Genomic DNA, 19,677 nt, shown 5'->3' with positions numbered 1-19,677 from the left:
AATTAGTAGATTTAATTTTTGTTGATTTTAACCTGATAACTGAACTTTTTGTGTGTGGAAAACCTGTACAAGACAAAAATTATTATTCAAGTAGAGTATTTTATCTACATCTTAAAACATGTCTTGAGGGGATCCTTAAATTATATATGAAACGGTCTCAAGAAGAAAGAATTATTGTAGACTTTAAATAAAATGTGTAAATGCTTTTTCTTTTTTTTAACTTCTGCTGTATTTATATTAAAGCAAGACATTGTTACAAAACACAAAAGGGAAGTGCTTTTATTCTTGCCTGTTAACAGCATTTTGTCTTTGATTTTACTGTTTGTTAGATGTAGAAAACAGTTCACACAAGACAGGCCAAATCAATGACAATTTAAGACAAGCTTTGCCACAGTGTTTGCTGCACGTTGACATACAGCCGGCAGGGATTGGTGGAGAGAGCAGGTATGTTAACCAACCAACAGCACAGCTTCTTATCAGTCAGCCACAAAGCCTGTTTGTCTGCCTGCCACGTCCCTCTGAAGTCATACAGGAAGGAGAGGATTAAAATGGGTACAGTATTTGCATTAGTGATGTAATGCTCTGTAAACTGCAATACTATAGGAGATCAGATTGGCACAGCAAGCGACAGTGTCAACTGTAACATGAAGTATATTTGTAGCTGCTTTTGACATGTCAGATCAAATGTTCTGTTTGAATTCATCTATGTCTTATATCTTAAAAGGTTTGTTTGACATCTTTTTTATTTCTAGCTTTCTTTTGAGTAAATCAGAGGAGCTGTCACATACATTATTTATTTGGTGGATGCAGTTGTCAGCCACTAATAAGCCAACTTAATTTCCTCCATACAGCTGATTCAATTTGAGATGATGTATGCAGGCATATTTTTATGAGAGGGGGAAAGGACTTTTGGAAAAATTAAAAACCCTGCACATTGCTTAATCCCCTCACATTTAACCAGTATTAACAGGGTTTTTTAGGCCACTTTGGGGCAGCAGAACAAGCTGAAAACTCTGCACTGCCATGTTATCTCCCTATGAAGTTGTTAAAGCAAATAGCTTTAGCAGACAGTTGTCTACGAACACATCAGGAGTCATGTTTCTAGCCAGCTGGTGAACGTAAGCCCAGCATTCTGGCTCTGTTTTGGTCTCCTTTAACTCCTGAGGGAAATACAGTATTTGGCTCTTGAGCTGCTAAATGATCCACTATATTCACCAGTTAATAGTGTTTTTACATCACTGAATTTACAGCTGTAGGTTCTGCTCTTGTTTCCATTGTCCTCTACCTGCTTTGAAATTCCTATGGGAGGCTTCACGTTACAGGTGGTTAGGCTCCCGTAATGGAAAAGAGCAATTAGTCTCTAACTTTGTCTGTCTGCCATGTGGTGCTAGTCAGGTACTGTACAATTGGTTGGTCAGATCTTTCTTGCTGAAATCAGTTGCCCACTGTCTTTTTTAGCCTATGCTTGGAAACAAGGATGATGAGAGCGATGAGAGTGAACCTAGACAGTTGATCTGCAGTCTGCAAAACCAAAACAAAGAGCTGAAATGTTTCATGGAACCAAATCTTTTGCTCCTCCTTAGCCTACCTGTGTACTTTTGTTAACTAAGCACTGAATGGAGAAGCAGGTAAGGAAACTGAATCCTGAATCCATTCATTTTGATGTACAGCTTTATGTGTTTTGTTATAAAACAGTCACCATGTGATGCAAGACCAACTCCAGAGAACACTGACAATAAAGTAAAATCAAATCAAATGACGCTGAGGGCAACTGCAGAGCAAAGTGACAATTCTCTGTGGGTTATTGTATTCTTTCCTTATTATGTATTTTCTTATATTTTTATTAATATGTTATTACCTTTTATTTTATTTGGGTATTTTTACATTTTTATCTTGCCTCTGGTGTTTACTTACTGCATATTCATGTTTCCTCAGTTCCTCTTTTTATTGATTTTTGTGTGTTTGTTGTTTGGCTATGTAAAGCACTTTGTTTTAAATTACGATGTAAGAAAAGTGATATACAAATAAAGTTTTATTGACTGATTGAATGATTTGTCATCTGAGCAACTACTTTCTCTTTACACATTGGTTGGTAGATATTCTCAATTGTTTTGTTAACTGAGTCTAAAGGATATCATGAATGGATACAATGCATGTACTATATTAATTGAGTATGTAATGCAGCCAGTATAAACACATCAGGATTTATGAACAACCATAAGACTTTTCCTGTAATCTTGACTGTAACTCTATAAAACTTTGGTGTTTTAGTCCTGGAGATGGGTGTCTTCTTCCTTTGTGCTGTTTTGAACTCACCACAATCAACCCTGCATGAAGAACATAAATAAATTGATTGCATGAGTACTTTTTTCTGTAACAACACACACGTCTATTGCCTGCATCACAAAGTGCTGAGAGTTGACTTGAGTTGAAATCCAAACCCCTGCTTGGCTGCTTTTAACTCTGAAAAACTGAAACTGCAGCACCCACAAGAAATGTTTTGGTTTTCATATTATGGATGGAAAATATGCTCGACTAGCACGAGAACACTTCTTCAGACAGATTGGATTATTTTCCTCACCGCAGAATGTACTGCAATACCACAACTGTCTCCAGTGGCCTCTGATATGAACATTTCCAGGTTCCATTTCCAGGAAAGACTTTTGTCATAGCAGTAGAAAATAAAGGAATAAATAAAACCACAGTGACATTATAAATCCATAGTGGTTTATTGGTTTATCAATAGGCAGGTTTGCCAAAAGCACCATAAGAAACAAACTGAGTAATAACCCGCCTTTGTATATTTCAATGGCAGCAAGATGCATTCAGGAACAGTGGTATTAAAGCATGAGTAAACAATCCAAACAAAAACATAACACCTTCATAAAAGGGTTTAATACATGAGAGCACAACTTAAACAGCAGTTTTCCAACTTTACAGGTTACGTGCTACAATTTTTACAGCTGGCTGTTAATTCTCAGGGAAGAGAGATTGAAATGAATAGAAAGCGAACCACGCCGACTCTGTTGCCCACTGAGGGAGGGGGAAGGGCAGCAGCAGAACACACAGTGCAGCCATAAACTGGGATTAGAGATGAACACACAGATACTCACTTACTTCCATCTGAAATGCCAGGCAGCGCTGTGCGTGCATCTGTGTGATTTGTGTGTGTTATCGTGTGGTGGGTGGGTACTTGGGGGAACAAATCAGCTTTGAGGAGTTGATCTGGAACAAAGTGGCTCAGGAAGCAAGCAGAGCTGTGATTTTATGCCCTAATGTTCATGAACAACATTTATAATCAGGGTTTATAATGGACAGACAGATTTAGGAGGACTCTCGTGTTGAAAATCAACCAGGAGAAAGAGACAGACTGACACTTAACAACAGGGACTGAGACTGAAGTATGGTTCAGTGCAAACAAATTAAGAAAAGCTGGAAAGATGACCTGCAACTAGCTGGATAGGAACACATTTTTACTTTCCTCCTCCTTTCCATGAACATGTATCTTAACTTTTCCAGGAGGATGGATTTCACCCATTTATGTGCACAGCCACAGCAAATCTGTCCGACAGATTTCTGCGGGCTAGCAGCCGTCTTGGCAGCATGAATGCGTGGCTTTTAACCACATGACAACTACGATGACGACGACAGTGAGACCTCACTAAACAATTTAGTCATATGACTGCACAGCTTAGGAAATCTTCACCTTAGGGACAAATATCTTCAACAGCGTGGAACAACTTTTTTTCTGTTATTCAGTGTAACAAACAGGGAATTATTTTTCACAGTACTGATTTTCTATCTCAGTCACTTGACAAGAGCAAAGGAAACATTTTAAAAAAAAACACAAAACTCAAATGTCCCTCAAGTACAGCAAAGTCACCTTTTCAGCTGGAAGAAAATCAAGTAAAAGAAGCATACTGAGGGGCTTTGGTCCCAGTCCCATTTTGTCCAAGTGCTTTAAAAAGAACAGACGGCTGCAGAATGTTAAACACAGGTGCCTCGCTAAAGACAAACACATCATTAGAGCAAAGTCTTACTTGCATTAAGAAAAATAAAACAGCTTAGCTCCATAGAATATTTACATATTTTAGCTCAGTGCATAATGAATATTTCCTCCATTTCTCTTTGTCCATCTACATAAGTCTGTATAGAAAACTCATGACAGCGTGAAGCGTCACAGGCAAGGAATGCTTGTGTTTAGAATCGGTACTCAATTGGTCTTGGCATCAGAATGTCCTCAGCCAGCGCCTTCCTTATTAAGCAACAGACAGATGCTTTGTTTATATGCAGAGGAGTGCTGGACGGCAGGCTCTGGAAGATCCCTGCTCGTATTAAGTTTCTGGAGGCTGAAATGCGCCCATCAGCATTCATGTGACCATCAGTGGCAGTGCTAGCGGCTTAACCATGCATGTACATTTAATTGTGACCATAAAAACAAAACATGCCATTTGGAGAAGGAACATCTGGAACAGTATCAACAGTTTGTGAAAAAAATTAGTTTTCTTAGTTAGGATGATCTGCAGTACCGGTAACATACAAACTGAAGCTGAATGGTGTTTAGTACCATTTCACTGTAGCAGTACCGTAATGAAACAATATTTTTTCACTTTGGAGTATCTCTGTGAACTTGCAGCAACTTTTTTACTTTTGACCTTGTCGTAAAACACTTCCATTCAAGATGAAATTGTGTGTCTTCCTCCTCTAATTTGACCAATTTCCAGTTGAAACAGAGTGATAAGCTGTAACAAAGGGATGATTAAAAAGAGGGTTGGTGTGGGAGGGGACTCCCAGACACTGGAGCGATGTCCTTGCCCACTTAAGTGGAGAGGAGTCACTATGTGTTGGCTTCAGAAATTTAGGGCACTAAAATATGTTGTTTTCAGAGAAGATTTGGATATAAAAATATAGGAGAATATAAAACAGAATCTTTTGGCATTGACTGTTAAACAAGTAGGTCTGAACACAGAAAACCAGCTGACAAGGTGACATTATTTTTCTCTTCATTTTGTTTTGAAGTAATTTCTTGACCTTTTCAGCCATTGTGTTTAGTGCATTTCCTCTTTCTGCCTCTGTGGACATTTCAGGCAGTAATAGTGAACACTTATTTTTGGGCTCATGCTAGATTGGATAAGCCAGAGAGACGATTTGTGAACCTCTTGCAAGATGTGTACATGTTGTGTTTCTTCATTGTGTGCGTAACCCTAACCTTAACCTTTGACCTCAACCCTAACCGCACTTGAGAGTTTGTCCCTCTGACTGATCCAACCTAACGTTTGCCCTTATTTTTGAGCACGCCGTCTCGCCAGGCGCTTCATGAAGCAACAGGTTACAGTTGCGATGATGACGATGCCCACGAACAAGGCGGAGGACACTCCAATAACCAAAGGGATGAGGAGGAGGTCAGCAGCTGGTAGAAGAGAAAAAAAGAGGGAAGGATGCATGAAGACTGGAGAACTACACAACAATTACTACAAATTATAACTCATTATTTTCTTTTAAAGAAAGAAAACACAGCAGAATGGGTGAAAGATGCTGTCATTATAATCTATTTTCATAAATAAAATAAAAAAAGATTCCCGTGGGAAAATTGATTTGTTTGCTTCAAATTAAAAATACAGCCATGAATTTATGGAGTGCTTCTTAAATTCAGACAGCACACATATTGATTAGCGGTGAGTTAATGGACTGTGCTGCTGGATAGTCTAAAAGCACAGATTGCCCCGGTGACTCAGCCATTTAGTCTCAATAAAGGATGTTATGTAAAACAGAGAGAAGAAGGTCAACAACTCATTTTTTACTACCATTGCCAACCCATAATTGTGAGTTATGAGTGTACAAATGATCATGAACACTGTGCTGGAGATAGCACTATCCTCTACCCATATATGTTGTGAGATCAGTGCTGATATGTTTGTTGTTTTTTTTTAAAGTTATAATATTACTTAAATATATAAATATAACTTTAAAAATAAAAAAACATATTGGCACATAACATATGACTGACTATATTATTGTTAGCATTTTATGTATATTTGATCCTTTTTCTTAATTCAAGTTTAATATATACGTACATGTTTCTTGTTCGGTTTTTTTATTATAACAGTAAAATATAATTATTAAATTCCCAGTGAAGTTTACTGTTTCAAATCACTGAAGTCATTTTATACAATAACGTTTACTGTTAAACTTTCAAATATCATGCCGTCATTACATACTTTTGTCACAAGTGTTTCAAATCACATTACTCAACATGTATATTCTGTATATATAAGATTATTGGCCAATATATTGACATCGGAATTTTTTTACTCCCCAATATCAGCATTGGCCCCAAAAATCCAGTATCTGGGCCCTACTGAGCAGCTTCCAGATGAGAGTCGTAAATTAATTATTTACCCATTATTTATTCTATTCATTGTGAGATGCTTACCTCGGGCGTACAGGTAAACCGTCACTGCATTTGACTCTGCTCTGACCCCAGTGTTGTACCAGCCTCCATGTGGGTCCTGACCCCACGCCTCAGCATGACACGCGTACATGCCCTGATCCTCCATGGTGGCCGTGTGGACCCTCAGTCTGTAGCTGACAGCTGACAGACGGTCGACGCTAACCTCGCTACTGTTGGTGTAGATCTTTACAACACCGTCATACATGAGAGCAGCTACCAGTCTGGGTGTTTCATCAACAGGGGGGTCTGGGGGAGAAACTGCTGGGCTCCGTTGCCTCTTGATAAGTGGTTCAGGGATTGGCCATCGCAGCCACTGCACCTGTGCCTGGGCGGGACCTGTGGTCTTCACGGTGGCGTTACAGATCAGAGTGATGGTGCTGCCTCTTTTTAACAGCGGGCCTCGAGGGAGCTGAGCCACAGCAGAAACTAACACATCTAAGGAAGGAAGTGACACATTTGAAGAATAGTTTATGAAGTGTCAACTAAACATGTCTTACTGTAGAACAAAAGTTCATAGATCAAAACTATGATTGAAGTTTACCTCAAATATATTTGTGCTGAATATCAAGAGAGCCAAACCACAGATTCCTGTTCTGTCTGAACCAAAGTCTACCTTTGAGCCAAATACTTGTTTATCCCTGATGTTCCTTTTTCAGTAAGATACACTGAAAGTTTTGGATGACACATTCCAATGACCCTGGTGCAGATCTGCACACTGAAGCCAAATGGCACAATGCCCAGACACCCTCTGAGCCACCATGATACTCCATAAGTCGGTCATTTCAAAACTTTTTTTTCAGACACAAACAATTTAGAGTTCCCTTAACAGGAAATGGAATAGTGGAAATAAAACATCACTTACGTTAGTCAGCAGTTTCAATGTGTCAACCAACTTTGGACCAGACAATCATGAATTTTTTAAAAATAAATATCCCTGCCAAACGTCTGTAGCCAATTCAGCCCTAACTTTTACTTTCTGGCATACTGTGTGTACTATAGTGCTTTTCACCTTTGGTCTTCAGGTTGACGGTGACTCCCTCAGACCTCAGGGTGAGTGTGGCTGGAGTAGAGGGACCAGGGTCTCTCCTTCCAGCGTACACACTCACCACACACCGATACACTCCAGAGTCAGAGGGGCGGGCTGAGAACAGCTTGAGAGAGTACCTCCCCTCTGACACTTTCTCCATCGAGCCGCCTCTGGATCGGCTGAGGTCGTCCCCCCAGCTCACTACACCGCCTGTGCTCATGCGGGCCACCTCCACCTTTACAAAAAATATAGTGTGTGTGGGTACATAATGGACTGTGAATTGAAATCTGATTTATTTTAGGGCATTTACTAGAAACAGTCAATACATTTAGATTGATGATGTGGATCAAATACTAATTTCTTTACTTCTTGAATAAAAAAGTCCAGTGTCATTTGTCAGAACTTTGCCTCCAGCACTTGAACACACCACACCAGAAAATCTTGCAAACCTATCTGAATTATTAACACAACCATAAAAGAGAAGAAACATAACTTTATGCCGACTAAAAGGCATTACCCAGTTGGAAATTATATTCACTGTCAGTTAAACTATTTTGTAAGGAAATAATATAAATATAAAAAAAGAAAAAAATGATAAAATTAGGAAGAATTTTCAAACACAAACTACTTTGCTAGTGACTAAGTGTTAAGACACAAACTCTAATTAGGCATGAAATTACAATTAAGACATGCAATGTTTCATCAGTTCCCTCACTGACTGATGTGTGTTCACAGGAGCTGACTGATGCAGTCGCTCACAGACTGAAAGATACATTCACTGTGTGCCCACTTAGAAACATTAATACTTTGTTTCATTTAGGTGCAAAACAAACACACCAAATCTCCTATATTGTTCTGCTGAGGACAATAGCACACACTGAGCTGTAACCAGCAAATAACAAACAATTACTCTAAATAAAGTCATTGCAGTGAGAATCACAGTACCTCGACTCCCCCGGCCCCAACTTCCTCGCCGCTTACAGAGCCCCTCTTCATCCACTGAACCAGCAGGCCTGAGCTTACATCAGACGGCAGCCCCAACACCTCACAGGTCAGGATGAGAGGGGAACCGATTTGCAGTGTCACGTCTCCTTTGGGCGAGGATGTCACTTTCAGAGACTCCGCTGCAGAGAAGAAGAGACAGAGGGAGGGAGATTAGTATAAAGTTTAAGTAACAGAAATCCTCCTTAATAGAGGACTTCAAAAAAACACTTAGACTATGATGACAAAAATTGTTACTGGAAGTGATCTACAGTAGTGTGAGTATCATTTCTGTGGGGAATGGCTTCTTAAGTATGCAACATATTCAAAAGTTCAGGATGACAAACTGCAGATTATAGTTGACATTTTGTTGTTTAGCAGATGCTCTTACAAGCGAGGCACAACAATCAAGCATTATATAAGATAACCACTTTAATCAGAAAGCAAACATTACACACAATCAGACCAATCATATTTTCTGTATGTGCTTTGTCAACATGGACAGATCTGATTTCTTCTATAATTGTAAATTGAATAAAAAAAGAAGACATTTGAGGATGTCCTCTTGGGTTTTGGGGAAAAAGTGATCAACATTTTTTATCTTTTTATTTTATTTTATAGACCACACAATCAAGAAATTAATCAATGAAATTGGTTGCAGCCATATTGGAAACAACAGAGAAATAATTCAATAACAAAACCAATTAAAGCCGCAAGCGGCGATGGCGGGCCCTCGCTCACCCATGCCACCGCGGGGCCTGAGGCATGGCGGGGCTGTGGCGTGAAGCAGAGAGTGAGAAAAAACCTGGAAGGAGGCCAAAAATGCAATGTTTCGTTCATCCAGTAGGGGGCAGTCACAGGTAGTTACACATATGGTCTGGTGTGGTCTGGTGTGTTCAGGGCGGCCACTCATCAGTCATGTGAAGTTTGGAGTGAATTGGACAAAGCATGAAGGAGTTATGAGAGGTTGATGGTTCATCCACCAGGGGGCAGTAATAGGATGCATGCAGGTGTGTTCAGGGTCAGTCCCTCATCACACATGTGAAGTTTCGTGGAAATCGGACAATGTTGATGCAAAAAATGGCACTTCCTGTTTCCACTAGGGGGCGACATGAGCGACACCCCTATCAGATAGAAGAGGTCTCCACCCTGGACCTGTGTATCAATTTTCATGATGATACGTGTTCAATAAAGCCATCAAAAAGCCAAACGTATTTTCATGGCAAGGAATTGATGGTAGCCACGCCCCCACAGGGACGCCATTACTCGTAGCTTCACAGTGTTCATAATGTAGCTTCACCAACTGGTTCTGCATGTTTTAGAAATGGAATGAAGTTGATGGGGTCAACTATGTATTTTTCATGAATTTAAGTTCACTTCCTGTTACCACCGGGGGGCGCTATGAGTTACGTGGGAAGTAAATATATTGGGACGTTCAGGGCGGAGCCATCATCATGTCCAGCAAGTTTGAAGCTGATTGGATGAAGTATGTGGGCGTGAGAGCCACTCGTATGTACATGGCGAGCACGCCAAAGTTAGTTGAGCCCTGGCAGACACGCCCTTTGACCTACGGATGCGCAGAGCACAACTTAAGCTCAGCTAGGTCTAGAGATGTTGCGTACCTAATTTGAACTTGATCGGGCGAACGCTGTGGGAGGAGTTCATTTTAGGTGGGAAAAATCAAAACCAAAATGGCCGACTTCCTGTTGGGTTGAGGTCATGAGGTCAAGAGGCTTTTTTGCATATGGGGGTATAATACATATGTGTACCGAATTTTGTGAGCATAGGACAAAGTTAGCAAAATTCCCTATGGGCATTTTTGGACTTTGTAGGGGGCGCTATTCCGCCATTCTGCGTCGACCATGTGCGACCACCCAAAAATATCGAATTTCGGATGAGGCCGGACGTCCGTGCATAAGTATAAGCATTTTCGCATTTGGGAAAGGGGCGAAATTGGGGCACGAAATGTCGGAAGAATAATAATAATAATAATAATAATAATAATAATAATAATAATAAACATTACAATTTCAATAGGGCTTTCGCCAGGCGACTTGCAGTCGCCACTCGGGCCCTAATAATAAACATTACAATTTCAATAGGGCTTTCGCCAGGCGACTTGCAGTCGCCGCTCGGGCCCTAATAACAGGATTATACTGTGTGTGTAAATATAACACAAGATCTGACTGACTGGTTTATGAATTATATTAAATGATATGTTCCATAACTGCAGACTGTAGTTGTCTGTCATTGCATGAAGATTACATTACTGTGTGACTGATTCACAGACACAAAGTATCACAGTAAACAAACAACTGATAAATGAACATACTTTGTTTGACTGAAAATGTTTCATATTGTAAATACAAATACCCTGGATAATTAGATATCAACACTGATTCATTGTTTTAGCAAAGCCTCATTCAACCACAACACTTCTCCAAACACAGATCTGCTCAATAATAGACACATTATCTATAAAAACAAAAGGACACATGTCAGACCATTGTAAAGCTGAGTAATGCTTGACAGTGATTGTGTCAAGACAATGCGTGCATTGTTTCTGATTCAATTCTTTCGACTTCTGTAGAAAATAATATGACCTAAATAACATAAACTCCATTACATAGTTACTTAGCACTAGGGCTGCAACTAATACATCTTTTCATTATTGTTTAATTGGTCTAATTTATTCTCGATTAATCGATAAGCCATTTGGTCTTTAACATCAGAAAATGATGAAAAATGCCAGTGTTTCCCAAAATTTAAGATTCAACCTAAAATCTCTTATTTTACTCACAACCCAAAGATATTCAGTTATTATCACAGAGAACTAAAGAAGCCAGAAAATATTTACATTTAGGAAGCTTGAACCAGAGAAATAAATTAAATATTCAAAATGATTAACTGATTATCAAAACAGTTAGCCATTCATTTTATGTGAATTGACGAACTGCTGCAGTTGTAATTAGTACAAAGAAGTTGAATGAACATCTAATCAGGAACTAATTAATTGAAATAAAACATTATGAAACATGTGTTTAGAGTAACCCAATTATTCAAATCCAACTAAACAGGGTGTGAACCCTTCACTAAAACATATGCAATGGAGCTGTAGAGGTGGCAAAACATTTGCAGTATTTTCCTCTATCAGATTAACTTCCCTTTCCAGTAAGTTTAAAAAAAGTTTGAGGAAGAGCTACTAGACAAAACAGTGCTGGTCTTGCAGGAATGGACATATCAGTCTTAAAGAAAGATAGTATCTTTGCGGGCTACCAAAGCACAAGGTGGGAGAATAGATTACTTAATCCTTTAGAGCCACACAAGCTCTCTAGAATTTAAAATGAGCCAAACTGCAAAGCAACGGGCAGATTTCCAGCTGCCAGCCCTGCCAGCTATCGACCTATTAAATCCAGCTGGATAATCAACAAGAGAGCTGAACATCCAGCTTGTCAGTCTGGCAGTCTGAAAGCGGGCATCACAATCAGTTAGTCAGAAGTTCAAAGTAAGTATTGTCATTATCAATATTAATTTATTGTCATATTGATTCACTGGTGGATGCACCAACCCATGTCATTTAGAAGAAAATGTGATCATCACTACATAGGTTATATAACATGGGTAAGATATACGAAATGTTATAATGACAATAAAAGAAGATTCCCACCAGCCAGGTTGGAAAGAGCTACAACAGGTAGGTACTACCCAGTTGTCCAGGTAACAATCAGAAACTCTACTACCAAGCTCTATATAGATGTGTATCCAGTTACTTAATCAGCTGCCAATCTATTTAGTCAGTAAACCGGTCCTTCAGCCAGCCAGCAAGCTACACATTCAGTAACACAAACATCAAGAGCTTAAGTCTGCAATCTGGAAAGAGTCCAATGTACTCAACAGCACTACAAGGCCAGGCTGAGTGACGCCACTTCCAACAGCACACAAAGACACAATCAAGAACCTTGAACTGACAACCAGAAAACCAAACTTCAGCGGTTTCCCACGACTCAGCTCCACATTCACTTTTATTGTCTTGAGTCTAACCTAAGTAGCCAATTTTATAGAATTTTGTAAGTGTGGTTTACTACTTCATAAACTACCTGCAGTATAATTATGTAACTAACATCATGTGATTTTTAAACGTAAGCTGTTTGGACAGTCGCTGTTGTGCAATGTGCAATGACACTTGAAACATGCTGTCATAGTTTTGGCAGCACAAAGTCTGGCACAGTTTCTTAGTGACACTGACCTAGTTGCTGAACGGTCAAGTTCCCGATATCCAGCGTCCTCTGTGCAATCTTCTGCCATGATCGATCAGGGTCCCGAATCCACTGCGAAGCCTCACAGAAATATGCGCCTGAGTCATCTGGCTGCACCCCTCTCATCTTCATCACGTACGTGCCCAGTCCGCCCTCCCCATTCCTCTTCTCCAGCGTGATCTCTCCATTATCGTACCGCATCTTGTAAGAACGTCCGGGTACGACCCCCAGCATGTTGTCGATGGAGATAATCTCTCTGACGGTGTTGACCTCCCCTCCGGCCTCGCCTCCTGATCCATCCCCGCCGCTGCGCTTCCCAAACATGATGGACAGGTGCGTGAGCTGCTCCGACTGGATGCCGGCCGAGCATGTCAGCGTGACTTCGGCCCCCTCTGGCACGGGCAGGCTAGTGAGTGTGCGGGTGTAGCTGATTTGGAGTGTGTCGGGGATCACTGCGAGTGCAAAAAGGGATACAGACAGACAATCATATTACATCAAGTGGCTGCAGGAGCCAGATGAGAGAGAAAAATGCGCCAAATTGACTTTCCACTGCCTGTGTGCTGTTTAAACCTTTCTATGTTTAGAACGCTGAAGCAAATCATGAAACGGGGTTGCTGAGAGTCACTCGAAGCCATTTACTGTACCACCCCTTGCTTTGGGCACTAGCTTTGCCACAGAAAGTGGGATTAGCAGGCTATTATGACCGATAATACACTTCAGCTGCAAAACGAACACCCAGCATCCTACAAACATAAGCTGAGCAGCACACAAAGCATGATGATGAAAAGAAACAGAACTGATAACCTTAGGGATGATGTAAACTTGCCAAATTATTTTTGTTAGATGAACAGCTGGATCTTTGTGTAAGTGTAACAGGTTTGTAGATAGTGAGAGAGAAAGAGAAACTCCAGATGGTAAGTATGAATGATAGCTAGGAATGAGGAATGTCGTCATGTGCCAAGCTAAAGTTAAACACATAGTATGATTAAATAATGAAAAATGTGTTACATCTGGCTAATATAGCACAAAGCTGCTGATTAAATTTACCAAGATAGAACATAAAAACGTCAGTTTCCTGGTTTATACCACATGTCACAACCATGATTTTATGTATCCATTCTACTTGTTTTTTTAATCTATAGCATGTATTCGATGTGTTTTATTTGTCTTATGTGCATTTATCTTGGTTTGTATGCCTGTATCGTATGTTTTGTAACTTATATGTGTTGCTGCTATCATAGTTGGGAAACTTCTGTATTCATTTCCTTTACCACTGTCAACAAATTCCCTTTAATTCCAAAACCAATCATACCTTATAACTTCCTGACCCTGTCTCTAGCACTCAGCCTAAGCCCATTATTTCCCACTGAAGATCTAAATCTTTAAACATGGGAACATATTTTCCCTCTAAAGGGGCTCAGTGATTTACCAAACAGGAGTTGCCATAGCATTTGTTGGGAATGTATTTTCTGCTACAGATTATTAGGCATTTGATGCACCAGTGAGTATTTATAGCAGCAAGAGGGTGTATATAGGATTAATTCAAAATGAACTGCAGTGGTCGTGTTCATTGTGATGAAGGAACATGTAAACCAGTGCAGCTGATGTGTTTTCAAGGTAGGAGTATGTCACAGAGCAATAAGCTTTATCAGGCTATCTGGCTATGTTGTTTTTTGACAATAAGAAAAGAATATCACCAGCCTTTCTTAAAATGAAGTTATGTGCATATTTTACCTTTGACAGTCACTGTAGAGCTGTAGTTGCCCTGGTAGGTGTTGTCCGTGCTGGGAGTGTAGCATTCGTACTTCCCCTGGTCCTCAGCCCGGAGCCTCTGGATCACAAGCCGGACTTTGTCCCCAGAGTCCCTGTCCACCCTCACCTCCCCGTTCGTCACCCGGGTCTGGAACGGGGCGTAGGGGAAGCCTTTATCCCTGGTGGACACCACTCCCATCTGCCGGCCACCAGCATCATCCCTGTACAGGTACCACTCAAAGTCCTGTGTGCGTGGGCCTTCATATCCTGACACAGAACAGGGCAGGGAGAGGGAGAACCCTGCTACACGGTACAGGGGTCCAGAGGGAAGGTCTACATCACGACACACAGCATACTGGAGCACTGTGGATGAGAAATAGACAGACCAATAAAGATGGCGATGAGCAGACAGGAAAGTTCGGAAACTGTAACAATGTTGGTTTGTGTAGGTCACAGTGTTGCCTGGCAGCATGTTTGCTACATGGACTCACTGATCAATATCGTGAGCTGATGACTGGCTAACTGGGAATCAATAGATTAAATAGCTGTGGAGTTTTTCCTCCACAGTTAGGGCTGGGACAAGGCCAGCTTCCTCCAAATACAATGACAACGTAGTATAAATGAAATACAATCATTTCAGTGAGCTTCTCAGTTGATTCCATAATTATTTTCACTGATTAAAAAGGAACCGTCCACTCAATACTGAAACACGTTTGCAGTCTTACAAAGAGTGCTACATTATCAGTAACATTTACTGATACTGTGTATGTATCTCCAATTCAATCAAATTCATTGGCATTTAGATTGCGGTGCTCAAAGCATGAACCAATACTAGTGCGGCAAATAATTATTTTCTTTAGCGGTTTGGCAAATTTGAATTTCGCTCACGCCAGGGGTGATATCTTCAAATTACGTATTATTAGGGCTACAAAACTCACAATTATTTTCATTATCAATTAATTTGTTGATAATTTTCTTCATGAACGGTTTAGTTCTTTGGTCTATAAAACTGCCAAAACTGTGGAAAAATGTTGTTTATGGTTTCCTAAAGTCCAAAGTGGTATACTTAAATGTATTCTTTTGTCCTGACCAACAGTCCACGATCACAAAGGAATAAATACATCAGAAACTATTCCAATTGGGAAGCTGGAACCAGAGAATCTGATCATTTTTTTGACTCAAAACTCAAAGATTTTCTGGATTATTTTGGTCTCTGTGACAGGAACATGAATACCTTTGAATTGTGGACTGTTGCTGGGGACAAAAAGATGACATTTGAGGTCACCTTGAGCTTTGGGAAACTGTTATCAACATTTTTGGCTGAATCGCAACAGCAGGGCCAGCCTTATAAGCACAAATGTCCTTTTTCTAACATGTTATGATAGGCCAGATTCATCGATAATTAAAATAATTGTTAGTTTTGGCCCTAATATAAACAGTGTCTTCCTTTTACACTTCTGCACAACTTCATAACTCTTAGAAAGCATTATTCAAAAGTCATTTTTCATTGCTCAAAGCAGCAAAAATTAAAGGTCACAGAGTGCATTGTATTGGGGAGACAATTCATACTAAGACTCTCTGAGCTGAGGGATTCTGCTCAGGGCCCAATGGAAAATAAAATATTATTCCTTTCCTGTCCCTGTAGTGTTTAACAGAAACGTGGCAACATGGAAGATTTTCAGTGTTCTGGTTATGAGCAAAAATATTCAGTGTGAGCGAGTGCCTCGGGGTTGAGAGCAGCCAGGTTCAGGCGTCATTGTATTTCAATGAGTCTCATTGTCTGGCTGCATACCCCACTTCCCCTAGAATATCTCTGAAATAGTTATGGACTCTGACCAACCTGGGCTATTTAAAAACAGAAACTCTTTCAGCCACAGGCACTGAAACTGCTCATGCCATTAATACTCTCTCATGCATACGGTACTTGTACCAAATATTCCGATGCTGATACTGAGTCAGAAGGGAGAGGCCAAGTTTTACAGGGAAACATCAGTTCTGCATCCACAGATGTATACATACAGTATTGTACAAGTAATAATTTCCTCTTTCCAAAATGAGAAGTAATAATTTAATCTGAGATGACAGGAGATATCCTATATTTAATAGGTTTTTCAATTAGTTTTGCTTCCTTAAACAAAAACATAAAGCAGAACAGTTTCTAGAGATAATAGATAATACAAAATGTTCTTCTTACTATGAGTAGCACTTCTCCAAACTGTGGAAGTTGTATACATTAAAAACAAAGCATTGGAAATTGTACACATTGTGACATTAAATGATTTGAGTAGCCAGAGAGAGAGAGGTCACACAGCCAATCTGTATGGTGAACTTGCTCCTTATTTGGAGAGATAGGCATTCATGTTCAAAGCTCTATTAAGGCTACAATAAAGGGTAAGAAATTATTTTGCTAAGAAGTGTACACATCTTTAATACTGGCTGCTTACAAATTGATTTTAATCTGCAGGTGGTGCCAAAAGCTGAGAAATAAACTCATCGTCTCTGAATACAAATGAGACATGACCCTCCTGACGTAACACCCAACAATCTACTAACAAGACAGTCAACAAAGAACAAGCACCTACGAACACACCTTTTCCCCTAAACTAAAACTGATAACTACCTGAACAACTAGAAATACAACAAGGGTGTGTGCTGCCACTCCCCATCTTTCTGTGTGTGTCAGACCTAAAAGCAACTGGAGTTTTCTCACAGACCATGCGCGGCCCAGTAACAACACGCCCATAGATAATGACATGGGAGACTAGTGGGAGGCTTAAGCGGATCAAGCCCTAATTAACATTGGGCTCGGACTGATAGGGCTGGGAGACACTGCAGCTTGTGACAATACTCAATACTGTCTGGATTAGACACCGTGCAACCGGGGGGGGCCAAATTCTCTTAGAGTCCACGAGGAGATGCATGATGGACCCCTGACCCTATTTATGTCCCAGGGACCCCTGTCTGTTCTGTGTCTGATAGAATTCAGACAATTGTTACTACTATGAAGTAAAGAGATAAAAACTATGAGTCAGAGTGAAGCCTGCAACTTTATATATTGTCTCTCTCTGTAAACTGTTGGGTCAAAACATACGCAAGATACAAGACAACATCTTTAAAAATGGGAAGTATTAGGTTAAAGACAAAAGTCCTGAATGTCACAAATATTTAAACACAGGTTCAGATTATGTCTTTCCTACCTTCCTCTATCTGGGTCCTTTTGAAGCCTTTTATCAATTACGATTTAGCCAAGAAAATAAAATCTTGATCTAAACTTCTAAGCACCTGAGATTTGTTTGGAGGTGGAGGTGAAATGATAAGTCCCTAGGTAGAAAATTAAACAGCAACTACTTTCACAATCCATTTAATTGTCACCTTTTTAAAAGCAAAAATGCTCAATTTTTTAAAAATGTCCAGCTCCTCAAGAGGTCCAGATTTGCTCCTCTTGGTCACCAAATAAATATATGAATAAATAAATATTAGAAGATGTAAACTTGGGATCTAAGAAATTTCGACTGGCATTTTTCCACTATTTTCCAATTTATTTTATGACTCCAAGACAATTGAAAATGAAACAATAAAGAAACCTGTTAGTTGAGGGACTTTTCGGGGTTATTTCATTCAGTAAAACTTCCCTCTGACCTCATAGCTAGATAGAGAGATAGATACTTTATTGATCCTGATGGAAATTTAGGCATCCAGTAGTTTATACGAGACAAACCAAACACCAATATACACAAGAATAAAAGAATAAAAACACAGCGGTAAAGTGATCATCTAGCCGCCAGAACTAAAACAGAATACAAAAAATACAAATTGGAGATAAGTATATAAAGAAATATAAATTGTGTATAAAGCTCACACAGACAGCAACCAGTAACTTTAGACCCTTACTTTTTTTCCTCATGTGTATCTAATCTGTTTTATACTTCATTTTGTTTGGGAAAACTGTTCCCACAATTCACTTCCACTGACAGATGCACCTGTTTTTGTGACACAGAAACTGAGACACTGTCTCAGTAGCATCCATTAAAGCCCTGTTTGGATTGTGGTTAATAAAAGAAACCTGCGGGCTGCAGGAATGTGAGATAAATTGCTGATAAGTGTCCCACTGATGAACCACAGAGACAAAATCAATATCTACAGGCAAAAAATACGACAGACTGAACTATTAAAGAGCCCTGGCTAGGTGCTCCACATCTACATGAATAGTCAGATTGATATGAATGAAGAAACAATCATGTAAGTGCATGTGACAGATGGCCAGGTCGTTTCAGTCACACTGTGCACTCAAACAGGTAGAAAACAGACGCGGCTGTACTCACAGCAGTGCAGAAAAAAGAATAATGCTGCTCTCATTGAAGCCATCATGCTCCTCATCTCCCCCCTCGCTGTCCAGACGGATTATGTTCACTCAGATTTCCTTCTCCGTGTTCTTCTTGTCGTTTAATGCCGATCATAGTTCACCAAGCAGCGGAGACCAACTGTCTTCAAACGAAACCACACACATGACGGGATTATTAACGAGGGGAAAATGATGATGAATAACAACAATGTAGCAAAACACTGACGAGATATCACACACATACAGAGGAGAGGAGAGTTAGCGCCAACAGCTAGCAGCCAGACGAATCCATTATTATTATTATTAATGCAAGAATTTATCTGCAAGGCTGTAAATTAAATCACCTTTTCTTCATGCACCGTCGCATCTCCGTCAACAAATCGAGCGCTCCATTATTGCCCCGGTTTGGTTTTAGATTATACCGCCTAGTCACACAGACATGCCGTGCAATGCAACCGAGGAGGGTTTGGCATCACAGGGGGTTGTGTGTGTGTGCGTGTGTGTGTGTGTGTGTGTGTGTGTGTGTGTGTGTGTGTGTGTGTGTGTGTGTGTGTGTGTGTGTGTGTGTGTGTGTGTGTGTGTGTGTGTGTGTGGAGGAGGAGGAGGAGGAGGAGGAGGAGTGTTTGGCTACAAAAATAGGGAGGAGCATGCATGCGAACTACAGTGTGAGAAAAGAAAATTGAACGGGTGCCATTGGTCAAGAAAGAGACGGTGACATTTTGAACCAATGACAATAGAGAGTGTTTAAATATGCAACCGTAAGGGGGCGCCAGAACAAAATACAAATGGACCTGCCTGTATACAGTATTATGGTATGTGGGATTATCAAGAAGGGTTAATGATTTATACTAGACTATGTTATAGAGAA

General features: G+C 40.1%; 1 protein-coding gene across 1 annotated transcript; it reads right to left on the bottom strand.

The window, feature by feature from the left end:
- Nucleotides 1-2,757: 2,757 nt before the first annotated feature.
- igsf8 (immunoglobulin superfamily, member 8) lies at nt 2,758-19,285 on the bottom strand. The gene is made up of 8 exons (XM_062416173.1): nt 19,154-19,285; nt 18,790-18,952; nt 14,450-14,830; nt 12,706-13,167; nt 8,424-8,602; nt 7,461-7,713; nt 6,434-6,886; nt 2,758-5,410 (listed from the first exon to the last, which is right to left on the bottom strand). The coding sequence occupies exons 2-8, from the start codon at nt 18,842-18,844 to the stop codon at nt 5,283-5,285; spliced, it is 1,911 nt and encodes a 636-aa protein (XP_062272157.1). The 5' UTR covers nt 18,845-18,952; nt 19,154-19,285; the 3' UTR covers nt 2,758-5,282.
- Between the last annotated feature and the right edge of the window lie 392 nt (nt 19,286-19,677).

This window comes from Scomber scombrus, chromosome 3 (assembly GCF_963691925.1).
Source record: "Scomber scombrus chromosome 3, fScoSco1.1, whole genome shotgun sequence".
Taxonomy (NCBI): Eukaryota; Metazoa; Chordata; class Actinopteri; order Scombriformes; family Scombridae; genus Scomber; species Scomber scombrus.
The sequence above is the reverse complement of the archived record's forward strand: the minus strand, read 5'-3'. Positions and strand labels throughout refer to the sequence as shown.